Source organism: Toxotes jaculatrix, chromosome 7, assembly GCF_017976425.1.
Source record: "Toxotes jaculatrix isolate fToxJac2 chromosome 7, fToxJac2.pri, whole genome shotgun sequence".
Lineage (NCBI taxonomy): Eukaryota > Metazoa > Chordata > Actinopteri > Toxotidae > Toxotes > Toxotes jaculatrix.
Genome location: NC_054400.1, coordinates 7,336,228 through 7,357,776, shown reverse-complemented (window position 1 = coordinate 7,357,776; position 21,549 = coordinate 7,336,228). Strand labels below are relative to the sequence as shown.

Here is a 21,549-nt window from a genome sequence, read left to right as displayed (position 1 = left end):
GGCAAAATGGAAGAGAATTGGTGGAAATGAAACAGAGGATGAGACACCATGTTGATGTGGGGGGGGGGGGCAGGGTTGGGGTCCGCTACGTCTTCCAGCCTGGATCTGATGTTCCTGAAAAGAACAGGGGAGAGGGGCTGCACACTGCTGCCTGGGGATGTCTGTGGTGGGCTGGAAACAGATTGAATTGTTTGTCTTTTAATGCACTCATTAGTGCATTGATTGTAGTGAGTGCAGGGAATTAAAGAATAATTCTGATTTACGACAATTTGGGTCATTTTTTCGCAGTTTTTAAAAATCATTCTCAGTAATAATACTATTGTACTCACCAAGTCAATCGCTAGGATCTGGAAAAATACTGTCATTGCATAGAGAGCTCTAAATTTTTCCATTTTTATTGCACTAACTCTATTAAAAATCATGCTTAGTTTCTGAGACCTGATACTTTATGAAATAGAATGCTAGATACACATGAATACTTTGTGAACCTTACTACTACGAGTGCACAGTAAAAATTAAAGGTGACTCAGATTAGCGTATCAACGTTTTACCCTGCACCTTGTTTTTCTCCTTTGGATTTTGGCAGCTGAACAGTCCGAGGGCACCAATTACAGAGATTTTACTCAGGAAATCAAACTGACACCGTAAAAGCAGAGGGGAAAAAAATTACATGTTGAAAAGAAAGGTGGACACGTTCCTCCTATTCCCAGGGGAAATCACACCCTTCCTTGTTTAACAACATGCCTGATTGCAGGACCAACTGTTGTTCTTGCCCCGTCTGACTCTGTAGCAATGTCGCCATCTTGCCAGATCTCCGCAGTTACTTCGGTGAGTACGTTATACTAACTGACAGAAATGATGACCGAAAAGTTGTAATAAACTGGAATTATCCCTTTATGGCACAGGTACCTGAACTTTGGCGTTTCTGATGAAATACATTTTATCAGGTCATCCTTGCAAACACAACTGGGAAGAAGAGATGGACACACATTGGCTGATGAAAGTGGTCATAATGTGGATAACAGACACTAAATCTACAGACAGTATCTGACTGAAAAACTGAAATGTTTTGAGTGTGTGATTCCAGCCCGGTGCTCCCCCCCCCGGAGGCAGTGTGAGCTCCCTGTCCCCTGGAGATGCCTGGAGGAGAGTTGAGAGACCAGTTGGCGGTCCACTCAGTCATACCTTGCAGTGTGTGGTACTGACAGGGATTCCGATATTGGAAGCCAACACGACTGTGAGTGCAGAAGCCAGTTCAATAGTGAATCCACTGTGGAGGGAAGAGGAGGAGGGAGGGGAGAGGAGGAGGAGGAGGAGGAGGGGGTGGGGGGGGTAAAGAGACATCCTTCATTGTAATGTCTGGGATGTGCTGCTGATGGCAACGTCTCACCATATTCCAGCATCCACTTTAACCACAGTAGGACATTCAACAGCTCGTTAAAGTACGGTTAACATACACACACACACACACACAAAGGAAAAATGCATTGTAGTCACACACTCTCTCTGAAGAACACACACACACAATAAAGACAGCATTTCTATCAGGTTGTAAATGTTGGTAGGTAAATCATAAAGAGCATGGTTGCATGAGGTACACACAGACAAGGTGTTGTGCGAGTGTGTTTCTGCATTGCCTTGTGCTGACTAGGAGAGACTTTGTCTGAAGCCATGTCCCGTTTCCAGAACATTATTCAAACGCTGACACCAAACCAGTGGGCGCATTGGAAGAGAAAGTCACTCCCAAAGAAATGTCTCCAAGAAACTGGGTGAGTGAGAAAGCAGCTTGAAACTGAATCAATAGCTTGTACTTCTTTCATTTTCAAATACAAAATACACTCAGGTCAGGTCCTGTGAACAGACACTGTAGAAATCTGATTGGCCAAAGTGAGAAAATCAGCAACATGTCACTCCAGTCGCCATTGTGGCGCTCATGAACAGCGGGAGCCAATCTCTTTCACAGCAGTGTTCTAATGATTTGACTTGAGCCAATCTAGAACATAACTGGAACCCATCCATAAATGGACGATTGCCTAAAGATGTATGTAGAAATATGTCAGACTGCATAGGTATGGGTGAGGGGGGGGCCCAGTGGCCAAGGGGTTTAAGCTGACCAAGTGATTCCAATGTACCCAGGTTCGAGTCTGGTCGGGGGACCTTGATTGATTGTCGTCCCCTGTCTCCCCATCCCCCCCAAAAAAGGCTTCAGTAATACACTAACGTCTAATTTAAATAGAGTTCTGTGTGATCAGAGACTGACTACAGCTCTTGATTTTCCAATAGTTTTGTTTTTTTGCCACAGAGTAGGAAAAGAACAGATGTTGACCACAAACAGACAGGACTGCTTGTGTTTCTCAGTGTCAAAGCCAAACCCAGTTAGATCTGCAGGAATCCATCCCTGTGGTGGTTAAACAGGAGAGCTGTCCAGAATGATGAATATCCATATTTCAAGTGTGAAAACATTTTTTTTTTTTTTTTTGCTGCTGTGATACACAGCAGTGTTCAAGTGTTCACTGTGGCTTTTAGACTATGCTATACACACACACAACTACACCTACACACATAGAGCACACTTTCCTGTCCTAGTCCCAAACAGACTTCTTTGTCAGACTGATGCATGGAAACAGACACTAGAGGAAAGAGAGCCTTTAGAACACTGAAGCAGAGCAAATTTGTCTTTGAGTGCTGGCAAAAAACTAAGCCGGTGTTGGAAAGGGAGAGATGAAGAAAGAAAGAAGGCACACAGGGGGGAGGAAGGGCCAAAAAAAGAGGAGAAATGAAGAAAGAGGGAAAAATTAATTAGATGGAGTGAGCGTGAGAACTGGGGAAAAGACAGAGAGATTTAGAGGTGAGGTGCCTATAAAAAAAAAACAAGACAAAAAAATGCAGTGAGGAAAGGAAAATTGCACAGGAATGAAGAAAAGGAAGAAGTGAGGGAAGAAGAGGGTTAACCGCAAAGAAACAGAGATTTACAGGAGAGAAGGAGGGGATATGAAAAGGAGGAGGACAGACGGGGAAAAGAAAAGTGCTAGAGGAGTCAGGCTGGTGTCCCTCGCTGTGGTTGGAGAAGAGAGGCCAGGGTTCCCACTGTGGCTTTGCCCCTCCCTCAACCCCCCCCGCTCTACTTCTCTTCAGCCAGAATGCCAAACAACTTTCTGTAACCCTGTCTGATGTTCCTGCCAGTCGGCATAGCACACACACACACACGCGAGAATTTGCTGGAGCAATTAGACCTTAACATGCATGCATGCTCACACAAATACAGTATATTCACCACGCAACGACCTGCAGGCAAAGAGCCTGGCATCCTTAAGCTGACACAATACACACAAACATCCTCAAGGTACACACACACATACACACTCTTCAGCTACTGCGTGGGAAGACGGGAGGACAGCAAGAGAAAGACAGAGAAAGACAGAGAGAGAGACAGAGAGAGAGACAGAGAGAGAAAGAGATTTCAAGGTCAGAGGAGCAGCATAAGAGGTTAAGGATGCGTGATGTCCATTGCTTAGGTTGTGGGATGAAGTGAGCCCCTGGGCTTTATGTGCTGTGGTCCAAAAGACTACTTATTTATTCATAATCATTATGTAATAAGTCAAAGGGCAGAGGAAAAATAGAGAGAGCGTACCATTTCTTTTTCATTGCCTATGCAAAGAGGCACTACAGAGGCAATTATCACAGCTGATTTCTGAATGTGTTCCAAAGTGGTGAAAAATTATTTCCAGCAAAGTTAAAGTTCGTGTAAGGGTGCAGGAGAATCTCCAAAACGACAGCTACTTTGCTCAGTATTGAGATCGTGATTATTTACCATCAAATTGTTAAAATGTCCTTTTACTTTTGTGCTGTACTTTACAAACTCAAATAATATGCATTCAAATTGCCATGAATAATGGAATCACGTTCATTCAGCAAACAAAACACTGCACTTGCAGGTTGTTTGTGTAGTAAAAATGTATTTTGCCTGCAGCAGCAGCAGCAGCTCTGTTTGGGAAGTAGAGAGTGGTTAATCAGAGCATACTCTAGACAAATGTCCTTGATTAGTCAGGAAAGTTTATTGCACCTGTAAATACGGAGCACTTGAGGCAACAGAGTGGACACTCTAAAAGTTATTGTGTTGCCTTAGGTTTATGTATTTTACTGTCAGAATAGTGGGAATTTCTGAGTGCAAGTTGAATGGCAATTACCTGTTCAATAAACAGCCTCATTAAATACATTGCATGTGTGCATTCTAATATGGCTTTGTGCACATAAGTACTTACCAAAGAAGCTGTAACCCTGGATGGACTTGTGTGTGTCAGCATGTTGAGACTCTTTGAGGCGAGTGAAACCAAGCATGTTGGAGAGTTCACCTCTGCCACAGAAACTCCTCTTCTCTCTTTCAAACACACCCACCAACATCTTCAAACACACACCCGTCCACTCTCTCTCCCCCACATGGTGGAGATCTCACCTTGAAGGGGTGATGGGAGTCAGGTCTTTCCCCATGGTCTGGATGACGCGGCGGCCCCACACCCACAGGCCGGCGCAGATGCCTACACCACCGTAAAACAGCAGCCAGATGGGAGTGGCCGCATCTTGCATAACACCTCCCTGGTCGTAGATCATCCACAGCGCCACCAGAGGCCCAATGGCATTACTGCAAAGGTGAGGAAATAGATTAAAACCTCATTCAGCTCCTCTAGTATCTATACTAGCCTGAGATTAAATGATGTCAAAGCAGCACATTGAAGCTGATTTCTCCTTTTATTGTTACTTAAAAATTACCAGAATGTAATTTAATTGGGAAAAAGCTTCAGGAGATAACTAAATATATGTCACGTAAACAGCAGGAGGCAGCACCTGACATCATTGCCTCCGTGGGCAAAGGACCCGAAGCAGGCGGTGAGGATCTGCAGGAAGTGGAAAAGCTGGAACACCTCAGGCTTGTCCTTCTCCTCGTGATCCTCTTCCGTCAAGTCGTCCAGAGGTCCTGGAGCTGGAGCCCCTTCTTCCTCCACCCCCTCCAGCTCTGTGGCCAGCTTCATCTCCACCCCACCCTCCTCTGCCTCAATTTCAGCCTCAGCCACAGCGTTACAGTACGATGAGTAGCTATCATAGCGTACCCTCTTCTTCGAGTAGGACACACTGTTGCTCCTGCCGCCTCCCTCACCTACCAGCTTTTCACTGTCCTCACGTGACTCTGTGCGTATGAGCGGCTGGACGGGCATGCCGCATATCGCTGCTGTGTAGCAAGTGTAGCTGTTGTTGCGGCGCAGCAGGCGGTAGTTGTTGTCAGGCGGGCCGGCGTTGGAGCCTGAACGCTCGTTGTCATCCATGCGGCCCAGGTGGATTTTGTGAAGCAGGTCTTTATAGAGACCTGAGTCCTTATGTACTGTGTGGTACACCTGGCCATCGCTACGCATGTGGCCATCGAAGCTGAAGCTGCCATTAGAGACGGGTGACTTGAGGCAACCGTTGGTCATTGAGTGGGTCCGACCTGAAGGAGACGAGATGGAAAACAAGGTGTGGGCGCATAAAGTTTATGAAAATTGAAAAGGTGTCTTTATCAAAGAGAGAGGGGGACTTGAGTGAAGCTGCACCTTAAAAAGGAGGCATGTCAGATTTTTAAATTTGGCGTTTTAAGTTCAAGAGAGATACATGAGCGACTACAAGCCATTTACAAAAAACGTTTTTTTTTTTTTTTTTAAATAACATGAATTTCAGTTAATGGATGGATGTATTAAAGTAGCTCTTAGGGCTCTCTATAAATGTAAAGGGATGGAAGAGAGGTGGGCACACTGTTCTGAAAAAGTATGCGTCCTATTTAGGATGAAATGGATTTTTTTTTTTTTTTTTTTTTTTTTTTACCAACTGATGGGTGCAATGTTTGTCTTCAGTGTAAAAATTATATTGTGTTGTCTTGTATGTTTTATATTCATTATAATTTATATTTCTCTCACAAAACTATTGATTGATTTTATATAAAAGAAACCAGATATAGCCTAACATATCACCCTGTTGAAGCCATAATAAATGTAAGTTTTGTTAAGCCCTAGTTTTTGTTTCTTTTTAATATCTTGACGTCTCAAAAGTCCTATTAATGCAGCAACAGAGCAACAAGTAATCTCCTTGTCCACAAAGATTACACAATGAACACAGTTTCAGTCTTTGAAAAATACTAAAACAAACAAAAAAAAAAAAAACATGATATTTCTGTTGTACCATAGACCCTGCCATTAGGCAGGACGGTGCCTCCATTAGCCAGGTTGGTGAGCTCTCCACTGGAGTCACGGGTGCCCCGGTCACTGCTGCCCCCGGTAAGCGGCAACACAGCCTCATCTGTTCCCTTGGCCCCTGGAAGCTCCTTAAAGACGGGACTCTCCTCCTCCTCTTCAGGTATCTTGTCCAGGCTCTCATCAGAGATCCTGGACAGAGCCTGCTCCTTCTTTAGACGACCTGAAGGAAAACAAGTGATGGAAGGTTCAGTTAAATGTGTTCTGGAAAAACAAAATATCCCCACCAGATAAAACTCTGAATCCTCAAAGCAATGCTAACAGTGTTTACATGGGGCTTATATACTAATTATGAGGAAAATACCACAACTTAATTTACATGCCAGGCTTAAAAATCAGGAGTTTGATAAGTGAATCACTGACACATTGTGTTTTTCATGCATGTTTATGTTGAAAATATATTGTTACTCTGCACTAACATCAATAATTTCAGGTCAAGAGAAAGCTATGAGGCAACATTCCACAAAAACAAGTATAGCCATCAGCTGATCCAAACTAATCCCAGGGCTGATAGACTTGATGCCCCCCTACTCCTCAAAACAGCCCTCAGTATAAACACATAAACAAACTCAGTCACCGCCTGTTTCATTTTGATGGATGCAGTAATATCCAGATTAAGACCGATAATATCACCTATAATCCTCACAGGCATTCAGCGGTCATGACACGTTAAGCAACAGGTCAAGTTGGCCTCACTCGTGTGCAGGGTTGAAGGAAAGTTCGAGAAAAGAATCCTTCTATTTTAAGTCTCAACACGGACTTTATCACTTCAATAACAGCACTTCTTTATTTAGTTTTAAGGTCTATGAATCCAGGAAAAAAACTGTTTAAATTTAGCCCTGATTTTTATTTTCATATCAGTGCAAAGCATCTCAGGCATCTCAGACTCTCAGACTTGGGGCTTAGGAGTACGTAGATTTGTCTTTGGATTGTTGCAGTAAACAACAGAAGTCCTTATTTATCCTACATGACATAAGTTGAATTTAACAGACTGGCTGCCTTGTTTATGTCCACCATTCTCTCAGATATTTCTCTTACTGTTCTTTCCACTGCAGGCTGATTTTCCCATTAGGTAAAACAATTCCTAACCTTGATCTGAAAGCTCTCTACACTTCAGGCTATGATCTAAACTTGCATCTGACCAAAAAGCTAAGTGTCTGAGCAAAGCAACTGGAGTACTACACAGAGTTCACAGGGTTTTTCTGGTGGCTTTAGTGGCTTTGGCAGAGGCCAATGAGAAAACACATCCGCTGGCATCCAATGTTTGGTGTCACAGCACAGAGTGTGCAAGCAGAGGCTGAAGCTCTGTTGTTTGGCCCCGGTCAGAATGCTGGGCTTTCACATGGCGTGAGAAAGACTGGACACACACAAACAAAAACACAGACACACAAACAGAAACACACAAACACACACACACACACACAGATACCTACTTGCTATTTTCCTCCTCATCCAAGGACACACGAATATCCACACCAGAGCTGCACAGACCAGCGACCCGGCTAAAGTTATTAGAAAGATGGCCCACACCGGTAGCATCTCTAACCCAAGCACTGCAATTAATGAGCACACAAACCAGTTACAAGAATATAACATCTTGCGAGTAGTTTTGAAGTGTTAAAATGTACTTATACTCTCGTCACACCTTCAGAAGGAATTTTGAACAAGCTAACCATACTGGCACTATACCTGAGACTGAGATGATAATTAGATCATACACTGGTGCCAGACTAAATAAATAGACACAATGTCTTTATTAGCAATAACTGCTACCCAGCACTTACGTGGGGCTCCAGTGTACATGATGGAAAATGTGTTGATCCCGATGGTGGAGGCGTAAAAGAGGGGCAGCGCACGCAGGCCGTTAGGGACAGAGTCATCCTAAAGAGAAGACACACAAACATATGCTTCAATGATAAGTCATTATTATTGTTAATTAACTTGAGTTGAATTTCACAGAGTTGTGATTAAATTCTGTTTTTGTTTTACAAAATCTTGCTGATCAATAAATAAATGTAAATTTTTAATAATTAAAAAAAATGAATATTGGGTGTGGGACAGGAACACTGATTAACAGGCTCACTTCAGAACTCCTGCAGCATGATAGGAAAATACAAAGGTGAAATACCTCTGCAGACCGATCACTGATTCGCTGCTGTGATTCCTTTATTGTGATTTTCATTCGGATTTTAAATTACTTAATGGTGTGCTGCATCAGCTGACAACTAATACAAACACAATTTACTGTTGATGTCAGACTTTAACACAGGTCAGTCCAAAGGTGTGGAAATGGTGAAAACAAAACTAAACCTGTAAACTGTGGATTTGGCCAAAGTAACAAATTTCAACACAGCACAGATATAATAGAAAGATCAAGTATTCTGACTTAGCTGATGCAAACAGCCTGCAGAGACAGAGATGAACTCATCCTGAATTTGACCCAGCTATACAGTAACTCCAGACCAACTGACAAATCATCCTGTGAGTCATTCATACATAATCCTGCAGTTGTGACCTTAGGATGATCTAGAACACTTTTCTCTTCCTAGTCTGTCAGAGATTGCCTGTTATGTAACAACAGATCTGCGAGTGTTGCCAAATCGGAGAGGATTTTATCTGTGCTGAAGTTTTTTCGACAAGTTTGTGTGTAGACGTGTATGTCTGTGTCTAGAATTTCAACTCGTGGACAAACAACTCTGTATGTGGAGAGCTAGAATTCCAGTACCCAGGTTTTAAGGCCTAAAACTAAAATTTTCTAAGGTTAAAATATTATTAAGCCTGAAACACATTAAATACAAATATGAAAGGAGGAATTCCATGAGGAGGAACTGTCCTTGTCTCAGAGTGTGGGCGAGTAAGTACTGTGTAACTGCACAGTGACGTGAGCCCACCTTGTTGAGGATGAAGTGTCTGATGAGCACGAAGAGGAGTCCAGACATGAGTCCAGAGAGCAAGGGGGAGATGAACCATGATGCCACTGAAGAGGGAGGAGAAAATGTCATCAGAAAAGAACAATGAAAATTACTTACTGATACTGATAGTATTATGATTGTGGCTTTTTTTTCCCATTCCCCATTTTTACAGCATGGCTCATCTTCTGTACTTCAGCCACCTCAATGAGTAATTGGAAAAGGTTTAAATGTTTAAGATTCAGCTGGGGTTTATATAGGTGGTTGAAATAGAAGAAGTTACTTTCTCTATCTGAGAAGAGGTGATAGCTTACTCTTTTAGTTTACAGGTATTTTAAAATGTGTTGGGCGGCTGCACTGCATGCTGGTCTACTGAGGCTCCTAATGGGGGAGAAACTGGTATCTCTGCCTCTTCTAAAATAGATTACTTACGGCGTTAAATGGCCATGGGAGTCACCCTCAGCGACAACAAAATCTGATGATTACTGTTTATGTTTCACAGAGCTAAAAACCTTTCTGAAGTCAAACTCCACTGCTGCTGCACTGGCAATATCTCAGTGTGGTATTATTTAGTCAGTTTTCAATGGGAAAGTGGCAGTTATGCAAGTATGAGTAATATTATGTAAAAACAGTGTACTGGATGTGTGTGCTGTGGATGCACATTAGCAGACATGAGGATATAAGTATTGTAAATACACATAAACTGGTCTCAAACGACCCTTAGTCATTACCAATCTTAACGAGCTGCATCCACTGTACACCCCTGGTGCCGATGGCCACCATGGAGAAACCGATGGTGGCACCAACAATGCAGTGAGTTCCAGAGATGGGCAGTTTGAGGAAGGAGGCGATTAGCTGCCAGACTGCTGACCCTGTGATCAAATAGACACAAATTTCAGACATTTTTCATACTTAATTGGCCACTGTTTTCCATCAAAAATATAGTCATGTGGAACAAAGGGAAGTTTAAGCTGTAAAAGCTGTCTAAAGAAAATAATACCACATGCATAATTTTTGTGCTCAGCTATGTAAAGCAGCGAGGCTGCTTGTAGTTTGTGGTTTACTTCACTGATATGAAGACAAATGAAAATGTATTACTCTAAATTTGCATTGTTTGCAAAAGTTGGCACAAATGAACCTGTAAAAACTGAAAACTGCACACACATTTTCACAGACAAGTATTCAAAAAGTTAAAAAAAATTGCTAAATGAGATACAGTAACTGCAGAGCTTTTAACATGTGAGATTAAGCATTGTTGATGAACATATACTCAGAATCTGAACACAGGTACTTGTAATAACAAACAACAGAGAATAATATTTCATTTATCCAGATAAAAATCAGTTCTGTTAACACAATCATTTCCCCCTGGTACATTTATTTTTGTTTCTCTTTGGGAATAAAGTCCATTATTTCAATAATAAGTCCTCAGTGTCTCATTGTCAGGGTCGGATATTTCTTTCAAAGTCCTAAATTAGACACTGACAAGCATATACTGCGGTGTATTGTATTGTTTCTGTGAACTGCCGTGAAACATCAAAACCTGTTGGACACAATAGTATTACACATATACACAAAGTATTTCCCTGCCATTATCAAATTAAATCGAGTAGTCAAAAATTCTTCGAATTCTGTGTGAACAATACGGCAGTGAAAAAAAAAGTTTCCTGTCTGATATTTAAAAAAAAAAACTGTTCAGTGTTTCCCCAACGTTCACTTGTGACAGTTTGCCACACCTGAATTTTCAGCGACACGGGAATCCCCTGTGCCTAATATTGCCTTATTTATCACAGTTTCCCAGCACTCGCTGTCATTAAACTGGCATTGTCTCAACAGGAGCCCCATTGTTTTTTGTTCTGCACCATTCATTTACTCAGAGGTAATCAAAAGCTGATGTGTAAAGCTACTAGTGACACTCAACAACTGCTGCTGCTTGTGCTTCACTGTGAATGTGTTTTTATGTGAAGGTATTGGACAGAGTTTTCAGTGAAAAGCTGTGAGGTAATTCATGTTACCTTGTTAAGCTTGTTACCATGTTAAGCTTTATAGATTTATACATTTTTTCACTGTTTCTCAGGAAGTTGCTGTGAAACTTTGCAAAACAAATTTTTACAACATTTCTCATAAAACCAGTCCAAAAAAAAAAGTGGTTTGGAAAACAAGAGCAGATGTTCCTCAAATGAACAATTATAAATTTTTACCAATTGGACAGAAAAAAAAATGCTGCTAGAGTTATGTAATTTAGTAGTTTTTGGTTTGTGAACAACAATGAAAAACAGGTGGAGCCATGCACGGGTTAGACAAAGAGGTATAGAAGCTTTTTTACAGATTGGGAAATGGTCAAAGTTCAAACATGCTCAGAAATATAATAAGCTGTGTGATGTCTCTCCTCTGTCTACCAGGTCTATGGACATACAGAGGGCAGTGTGATAGCAGCATGGACTCTGATCTCAGCTGCAGACATCATCCCAGAGCTGTTTGTAAAGTCCGTGCGTAGAGTAACTCAGTTTTTTTACTTCCAGGTAAAAAAAAGCAGAGAGAATAATAGAGCCTGCTTCATAATAAATGTTAAATTAAATACGTTCAAATATTTACAGTTATATGCGGGGGCTTGCTTGCTGCTTCTAGCCTCTAAAATGTGAGGACTTTCTGCTTTCATCTGTTCTATATCACTGTAAATTTAATATTTTTGGGTTTTGGACTGTTGATCAGACAAAAACGAGCAACTGGAAAATGTCAGCTTGGGCTGTACTGAATTGTGATAATAATTTTTCACTATATATTTTTTTTTTTTTTATAGAGCAAATGGTTTATTGAAAAGTAGTTGAAGCTAGATAAGCACCATCCTGGCTCTACTCTAACATCACAGGTTAGGGGCTAGGGATTGAGGGTCACTCATCAACACATAAACTCTTGTAACTAATTTCGACAACAACTTCAACAGGAACAGTACCCTGGAGGAAAATGTCACCCTGCTAAAACATTTTGTATCAACACAGTGGCAATCATAGGGGTTTTTTTGTATGTTATTAGGGGTGCAACTAACAATCATTGTTAGCAGATTCATTTGTTTTTGTTATTCTTACAATTAATTAATTGTTTAGTCTATAATGTGACAGAAAATAAGAGAAAATGTTCATCATAGTTTCCCAGAGTCAATGTCGGCATAGTCAAAAGTCTCATTTTGTCCAAACAACAATCCAAAGATATTCAGTTTTCAAAACAATAAAAGAGCAGCAAATCCTCACATTTAAAAACCTGTAAACAGTTAGTGTTTCCTTGAAAAGCAGACTTTAACAACAGATCTGTTTTCAATTTTTCTGCCAAGAAAAACTATTGATTGAACCATTGATCAGCTCATCGCCTCAGACCTAATGTATTATTTCAGTCAGTTTCTCTAAACAGTTGAGCCGAGATGGAGCAATAACTCAGCTGTGATGCCGTCAAAAAGTAAAACTGGCTTCATGTTGTCTGTCAAAGTGATGCCTTTTTCTACTTTAATGTTCCTTGTGGCTTCATTCAGATACGGGAGGGCACTTATGGAAAAAGCCATGTTACTGGGCCTGACCTCGAAAGACTGCCAGCAACTTTTATGTAAAAGTGACTCGAGTGCTTATTCAGACATGAAAAGCACCCGAGCTTGGTCCTACTTACCGACCATGGCGCTGACCTCCCCTGCCATGAGCACGGGCACGGTCTCATTGTACAGGCTGACATCTATGATGCCCTTCCGAATCGTCTCACCCACTTTGGCCCCCAGTAGCATTGAGCCCAGTGTCTCAAAGATGGATGCCAGGATGCAGGCCTGCTTCAGTGTGACCACGCCGGACCCCACAGCTGTGCCGAATGAATTGGCCACATCATTGGCGCCCACTGAAAAGGCCAGGATGAAGGCAATGATGAAGCCAAGAATCACCATCCACAAATACGAATCCATATCCATCTTGATATGATTTCACCCAAAAAAAATCCAAGTGGAGAAAAACAAAAAAATTAGCTTAAATAATCTACAAAAAGAGAAGTGCTCTGTGCGTTTTTAGCGGAGGACTTGGTAAGCCCACTCCTTTTCTTCGTCCCCTGGTTGTAAAGAGTTCGAGGGGAGAAGCACAGCCGCTAACTAAGCGTTTGGAGCTCAGTCCAAAGATTGGAGACTAGTGATGGTGGGTGCAGGGAGCATTCCATAGCTTAGTGTGAGACAGCCTGTCTGCACGTTCCTTCACCTGCAAGAGAAATGAGAGAGAGCAGACACAGAAACAGATTAGTGTCATAAGCCATGATTACTCGTTTTCAACAGCAGCTACGATCTGACAACACCTCCCTGTGACTTCCTCAGAAAACCTAAAACAAAGGGGGGGAGGGACTAAGAGAGAGACAAAGGAGGAGGAGAACTTATGAGAGCAGAAGACAAACGACAGAAAAATTGGAGGATTCAGGATGGATGACGAACTGACACTGGTGAAACGGGGAGAACACTCCAGTGCACTCCACTGGGCAAAGCTGAGGACATCTCAGATAGCCGCAATAGGAAATCGCAGTCTGCACTTCAAAGAAATCAAATCAGACTGTTCAGAGGGCTTGCTGTCAGTGCTGAGACTAAAAAAAGACCACAGTATCCAGAGTGAGATGTGAGCAGTGCTCCCAACATTAGTGGACTGTTAACACCTTATCCCCACACAACAGGGCAGCTGACGTTTCTGCCAAACCTCCTTTTATTTCACAGGTTTTTGCCTTTGCCACACATCCAGAGAGCCTTTGGAAAGAACTTATAATACAAACATATAACACAATATTAATACATTTATATAAACACAGTGATGCTAAATGTGATAATAAACAGAATTGCCAAGGACATTAAATGTTTTGCATCACAATATTGTGGCACTTCATGAAATGTCTTGAAGAAGTTTGATCAAGCTGATCTTATTAAAATACAAATGTACACCACAAGATAGTTGAACTGACAGCCTGGTGGATGCTTGCATGGCATATTACGTCGCAGTCACCCCTCTAATCTTTGCTCTTTCAGCCGCAGCATGACTGTTACCGTGCTCACTGGGTGACAGTCAAAGGTTCACACAAGTTTTGCAACAAGCACAAGTACAAGTTCAAACAAAATCGAAGGCTTTGCTGCAGCACAAAATAAAAAAATAAAAAAAAACAGTGCATGGATTTAAGTCCACACTGCAATGCAGTAAGAGCATCAGCAGTTACTGCTACTCGAGGTGGGAACAGTTCAAAAAACTGCACCTCTGGGGGTCAGGTAAATAAAGCGATAGCGCAGTAAAGAAAATCTCTCTAGAAAAAAAAAACAAAAACTTTCTTGTCTACTTTCAGCATTTTATTTTTCAGGGACAATGACCATGAAAGCAACACTTAGAAATCTCGAAGAGTGACATTCTCTGTTTTACAAAATTCAACGCGTTTCCATGGATGTTATAGTTTACAGTGTTAAAATATGTTATTTGTTGTTTGTTAAATGTCTGAAACAGACAGCTAGTTTCAAGGCTTAATCACATAGATCTCTATGAAGGGGACACTTCTATGTAAATCAACGAGCCTCCTGCTTGTGTTCACCAACCTAAACAGCTGTGACATTAAGTAATTAAAAGGTAACCTCAAAAATAAAGGGGTGGCAAGAGAATTATTCAGATGCAAATAACTGTAAATTACAACTGTTAAATGTCCCAAAATATATAGATTAAAAAAAATCAACACATTTAACAAAAATGAAAAGTGTCAGCTGTTAAAAATAATTTCTTTAGAGCTGTGGCTGTCAGACGATCTCGTGTCAGGCTCTAGAGGTGCACTTGTTGAGTTCATCTATCAGAAAGTTAATCATACTGGTTCCAGTAGAACAACAGGAAAACAACTCCCCTCGTCCCTGTAAAGTTCCACAAGGCTTATTTAAATCGCAACAATGACAACATGCTTTTGAAACGGATGGTGAGGCCACCAACACTGAAGCCTCTGGTGGTCCCTGAGAAACCTCTAGGCCACAAATGACTTGGTCTGGGCTCTTTCTCCTCTTTTTCTTTTGTCTATGCCACATAATCAAAGTCATTTCATAGGGGTTAATGGCAGCGCATTTCCTTCTATGGTTAAGCCAATTGTTAATGGGGAGCATTAAATGTAAACAGCTTGAAGGCCAGACGACTACATTCTCTCGGCATGAACCGACTGTGTGCTCCTCGTCGTGTGGGGGCAGACAGCTCCTTTCTAAATAGCCTGCGGCCAGTTATGGCTCCCTCCTCCCGACCAAGAGCTCCATCTGGAACAGTTGAGGTCACGTACTGCTATCCCTTTATCCTTTGTTGAACCACAACACACTCGTAAAGACATGATAATAATTTGTCTCTTGATCAGGTCCGTACAAGACCTCCCTGAATCAGGCTCTAGTATCTCAACGTGGTTAATAGCTAAAAATCTAAGAGGAAATCCGACGTTTGTTTTTAGCACAGTATCTCAAAGGATCGCAGGCCAGTTCTTTTTTTTTTTTTTTTTTTAAATAGAGGGAGAGTGAGCTCAGAGGTGGCCACATCTCAAAAAGACAAAGTGAAATTATTTGATGCTTCACTGATCCCTGAGGGGGAGGTCTCTTTCACCTGCTTCCCTCCAGAGAGAGACCAGAGTGCAGAATCAGAGCAAAGGATCAGTGCCCCCGGACCTAAAGATCTATAGTCTCAGACACAGAGGTTTGAGACTCTTTGGATGGAAAGTCGATAAACTGAAGTCATGAACTTGTGTCCATCAAGATAATTGCTACTAAAAGGTAAACCAAGTTAATAATTCATGACTTAACATAACAATACATTCCTAGGTAGGATGTCTCCCTTATCTGAAGTGCTTTGTATCAAGTATCGTTGTCCCTTACAAGTATATTGGTTTATCAGGAACATTAAAGTGCTATTTTATTAACTCTGAACCAAAATGCAGACATTTAACGGCTTTTGAGACACTTCAGTTACCTCAAACTGCTTTTTTACTCGTAAATTCAAAATCCATTCATTGAATTTCATTCAAGTTTGTTTGACAACTTCTTTCACACGTTGAAAAAGGGAGAATAAATAATATGTTTTATAGTCAATGCACAGACAGTAGCAGAGTTTGAAGGACTAATAAGATGCTGTATAAATGTTTAATCTGTGGAACACCACCGCCACAAGAGGACCACACAGTCAAACATGGCCCTCCTCCAAGCAGAACCCGAGACTCCACAGAGGAAATGGTCTGTGCAATGGTCAGACACGTCACCGGGGAAAGCGGACAGTACATCCTTTGACTGTGTGTGCGAATGTGGGAAGGATGAGCAGAAAGATGAGCATGAGTGACTTGAGTGTGGGCGGGCACACAAGTACCAGGCCTTTTTAATCAGGTCTACAATTTTCTAAACAGGGAAACTCAACATGACAGCAGCAGCTGACACATGGTTAATTTTAAAGACCCCGTCCTGCTGTAACACATGAACACTAGTCCACATACCGCCACTCCCAGTTGTGCACATAAAATCTATTATGTCCAGGGTTAAAACCTGTCCTTCAGGTACAGTAGACTAGTCGAGTGGTAATCTGTGTAGTCTTCCCATTGGCTCCAGTTCCTCAGTCTTATAAGAATGTTACAAGAGTGAACTAATCTGAGGGGAAATGGAAAAACACTGTCCTCCAGTTTAAAAGCATTATGGGATATAGTTGGCATATTCAGTGAAATCCAAAATGACTGCCTGAGGGCCCAGAGATCAGTCAGAAAACCATATGAATTACACGTCAACCTTTACCCTAATAAAGTGGAACACCATGGTTTAATGGCACTTTGAAGATGGGGGAATTATTTCAAACACTCCTGATTATGGCAATATAACTCCATTCATCTCTCCCAGTTAAACCACCAGTATAAAAGATGAACAATTGCGTTAGAAAATATTTGGTTCTTTGATAATAAGTTTAAGGTACAAGTCTGCTTCATTTCAGCAGTGGCTTCTGAAAGAATTTTGAATCAATTCAGCAACTATGGCACCAAATTAGGTTCACAAATTTAACAATAAACATTCTGAATTCTCTACAGCTCTGGTTCACACCTCTGTCACAACATAAACCTACATGATCATTGCATTTATCAGGAAAGTCCCATTAAAAGAAAAACCAATAGGAATGCAGGACGGGAAAAAACAGTTATGGAGCCAGCAGCTCATCCAACTTCGAAACTCTACAGTAGCTCCCTCTCTCTGTTAGCAGAAATATAGCGTTTAATACGTTTTTTTTAATGTAGCTCTGCTGTGGCTTACAAAGTGCTGATGATATTACGTTAAACCTAACGACTGCAGGGAGTTTTGCTCCCTGTATTGGACCTATCTTAACCATTTAACAGCAGCCACAGCACAGTGCATCGGGGGCCAACTCTGGTGCCATCCAGGACCATCTTGCTCTTGAAATCTATTGTATTTAGATCTTCTGTATATAGCACAGATCATTGGATTAATACTTCTGATGTTCACATAAAACAAATGAAACATAAATAATGAAAGGCAAAAACTTCGGCCTTGACCCCTGCTCTGCCATAATCCACAGCTACACCTCAGGACAAAAGTAGCAGCACCTCCTCCAAATGTGGTGACTGCAGAGATAGAGCAAGTACTTCTGTACTCTGTCCTGGACATCCCTGTCATCTGCAGACCACCAACCTATGGATATGGGTGCCAAATATAAGCACAAGCAGGCTGCATTACTATCCAAGCTGTGAGACAGTGTCAGCGAAAGGCTGATACTCGGCAACCTCGGTCAGAAATGCCTCCTAAAAACTGTGGTCAAAGGTGCACCACACCTGTCTTTGATCATCAAAAACCTGGCCTGGAAATATTTACACATTCCCACAGATGAAGACGTATATGACCTTGACTAGTAATTCAACAAACTCGCCATACCTTTCCACATTGTTCTGTACATACAGCCAGCATTCAGAATACATTATCTGCCAGAGATTGAGTTACAGATTCATGTATGTGATGCAAGCTAAACAGAGCTCATATGAAATAGCTTTCTAGCTAACAGACTGGCAATATGTCCTTCAGTATGCTACACAAACCCTCAACATCTCAGGCTACATGGTCAAGTTGTGTGACTTGTTTACACTGCTCCAGTGAAGGAGTCATCAGGACCTCAAAACTATGAAGAGTTTTTTTCCTTTATAAATCAATTTAATAATAAGTTGCATAAAGTGTTACGCAACCTATCTGAAGGTTATCCTTTCACTTTTCTATTTTATTTTTCCACACAGAGAATAGTCTCCTTATAAAAACAACTCCACAACAAGAAGAGTTATTTAACATGTCAAGAGTCAACTGTCCACCAGATATATCTGTAATGTAACTTTAAAGAATATTAACACCCAAAAATGTAATTTGGTAAAAACCACTCAGAATTAGAAGCACAGAACAGAGAGAAGACTGGCAAAAAGAAAATCAGCAGAAGTACCATAATGCAGATTCACCAGCAGTGGTCACAATCACTCTGTGCTACCTGGGTAAGAATGCACTGCAGGGTTATGTTGCAGCTGTGCTGGTCGCTGCGATGCGAAAAATAATAAACATGAGATGAAACAGTAACATTCTGAATTTAATATGAAAACCGGCAACATTGGCAACAGGGAGTACGACTTGATAGGTTAGGGAAGGTAACATGTAGTAATCATTTAGACCTGCACATATTGATTAAAGGACCACAGTGGACCTAAAATACTGTTAATGAGTTAATTTCAAGCTGTTTCAGAGCCCTGCTCATTTTTATAAGATGGGCCAGTTGCTCACGTTAATGTGACCTAATCTGTCTGGAGGTTTCTGGGTCATAATAAGGCTTTTGTGAATGAAAACGCTAACCTAACTGACGTAATGCTAAGCGCTGATAAAAGTTTGCTGAACGCTGCAAACCGTCAATAGACCAGTTTCAGGACGTAACATCCTGCTTCCCTATTCAGCTCAGGTGGATCGTTTATAACGTTGAGCGCAAAGTGTGCCACGGCCGTTGTCCAAGGTGCTGATCCTGGGACCACCAGGGATGCGGGAGCTGTCTGAGGTGACTGCTGTTTTTTCACACTTTGATATACATCATGACGCCAGGAGATTTCCACAAGGACTCTATGTGAGAACTATGCCTGGCAATATCGTAGCTATGATTCATGCACTTGGGACATATTGAACACACCAGTGGTTACTGTGGATTATACTGTTTAAGAAATTTCAGACATTTCTAACAATTTTAATTAGAGTTTTATTATGATATTGTTTTGCTGTTCTGAAAATCACATCCACTACAGTCAGAACTGTGGTTACTATGTGCTTTTTGGAAAATCCATCCTCTATCTATTGTAACTCCAGAAAATGGGAGATTGGCAACCGATAGAGAAAAGTATAGCAAGTTAAAGGTTTCATTTACCAAAGAATATAAGTGTTTTTTAAGTTTTTCTGGGGGCAGATGTGGCTCAGGAGGTAGAGTGTCCACTAATCATTGGTCGCTCAATCCCTGATTCTTTCTGTCCACATACAGAACTGTTCTTGAGCAAGACACTGACCCCCAAATTGCTCCCAACTGGCAAGCCAGTACCTTGCATGGCAGCAGTGTGTGTGTGTGTGAGAGCCAAATTAATACTGCTTGTAATAAAGCATTTTGTCCGCCAAAGTAGAAAAGCACTGTGTAAGTGCAGTCCATTTACCTCCTCATGCTCAGCTTGAAATAAACTGCTGTCCCATCTAAAAAAAGCAACCCAGAATAAAAGTGACACAGTCTGTGAGGTGACATGCTCTTGAGGATTATTACTGCCAGACACATTTTCTTCCTGTGGGTGCCAGGTGGCAAACAGTACACATAATGAGGGCACTGACACAAAAAAAACACAACGTGGGGAGACAAGACAAAATTAGGTCTTCATGTTGTCTGTGCTGGAATGATTTATCGGGACGTCTAGAGGACAAATTCAAGATTAAAAAAAAAAAAAAAACAGTTTAATACTGGAGAATATCATTTTTTTCTTTGACAATTGACTTAAATCTCAACTAGCCAGCTACATCACAAGCTGAACAGAGCGTTTTACCTGGTACAGCGTCAGCCTCTGGAGGCGTGTGTTGTTGCTCCATGAAACCTGTGTGCAAACCACTTACTGCGATCACTTCTCTAACTGTTTGCTGTTGTTGCTGTACAATGCTCATTAATCTGCCTGAGATGCCACTGCACCACAGCCACAGCTGGTGCAAAACACTGTGTCACGAGCTACAGTCTGCATTGACACGCGGCTGCACTATCCACGCAATGATTCAACTCCCCCTCGTCCCCCTCCTCTCATCAGCTAACCCTTCTTCTCTAGGCGCACGCTGAAAGGAGCAGAACTGGAACATACATGCAGCGTCAGATAATGACTCACAACAGCATCCTACCAGTGCTGGCTAATTGTTACACCTGAAGCATACGCAACTGCAGCCCGTACCCCCAAGGACACAGGATTCTCACATCTACCAGATGGCTTACTAAGTTAAATAAGAGAGAGACGTGGTTAAGATAAAAAATTAAGACAAACAAGCAGGCAAGCAGAGGAGCCTAAAAGCCTGGAAATCAACTCCACTCACCTTCATGTCTCCTTACATCAGCAGAAAGTGGGAAAGTGGTGGAGATTTGTGAATGACAAAGACAAAATGACAGTATTTGGGAAGAAACAGACAGAGAGAAATGGTAGGTTGAAAAAGTAATTTTAAAATATTGGACAGAATAAAATGGGGGTGAGCATGTGACTGACGGGAAATAAAATTATGAGGAGCGAGTGGAAGAGAACAGCTGATGTGATGACAGGAGAGGAGAGGAGGAGTAAAAGGAAGGAGGGAAGGAGCAGGAGAGATTTAGTGAGAAATCAGCAGGTTGTGGTGGTGTTGCAGGAGGGAGAAGGAGAGAGCGAGCGAGCTAAAGAGAGAGAGCAACGGAAGGAGAGAGAGAGAGACAGAGCGTAACCAGCTGAGTCTAGACTGCCTCTTAAAGGAAAGTATCCGCATTCACAGCACACGCCAGCCAATGACAGACGTCAGAGAGGCCGAGGTGTACCTTTGACTGGCTGGCTATGCGCAGAGAGGGCGGACAGATAGAGGCGAGGCAGCCAATGACTGCTGAGGAGGATAACCATAGAGGGGGAGATGAGAGGGAGAGGAGGTGAACCTGTGCGTGGATGTGTTTTACAGCCAGTGGAAAGCATGCAGGCGGATCAAGGGCATTCAGAGCACTAGCCTTCCCTTGTTACTCTGGGCACAACACAGTACAAGATGTAGACAGATCAATAGAATATGCACATTTTGGTACCTAATACTAATACACGATCAGAGGGAAAGCAACAGCGTGACA

General features: G+C 41.8%; 1 protein-coding gene across 4 annotated transcripts in view; it reads right to left on the bottom strand.

The window, feature by feature from the left end:
* The window catches only part of slc20a2 (solute carrier family 20 member 2), a 40,781-nt gene that overhangs the window by 3,162 nt on the left and 16,070 nt on the right, over nt 1–21,549 (bottom strand). For 3 of the 4 annotated variants that reach the window (XR_005894331.1, XR_005894332.1, XM_041043037.1), the window contains exons 2-9: nt 12,839–13,404; nt 9,916–10,056; nt 9,167–9,252; nt 8,060–8,156; nt 7,709–7,828; nt 6,205–6,438; nt 4,843–5,479; nt 4,454–4,639 (exon numbers count right to left, since the gene is read on the bottom strand). Coding sequence is in view for 2 of the 4 variants with exons in the window: in XM_041043037.1 (XP_040898971.1) it covers nt 4,454–4,639; nt 4,843–5,479; nt 6,205–6,438; nt 7,709–7,828; nt 8,060–8,156; nt 9,167–9,252; nt 9,916–10,056; nt 12,839–13,127 (1,790 nt within the window). In the remaining 2 variants the exon portion in view is untranslated. Of the gene's footprint in view, nt 1–1,185; nt 1,271–4,453; nt 4,640–4,842; nt 5,480–6,204; nt 6,439–7,708; nt 7,829–8,059; nt 8,157–9,166; nt 9,253–9,915; nt 10,057–12,838; nt 13,405–21,549 lie in introns of all 4 variants that reach the window. The other variant, XM_041043036.1, reaches the window with a different exon arrangement.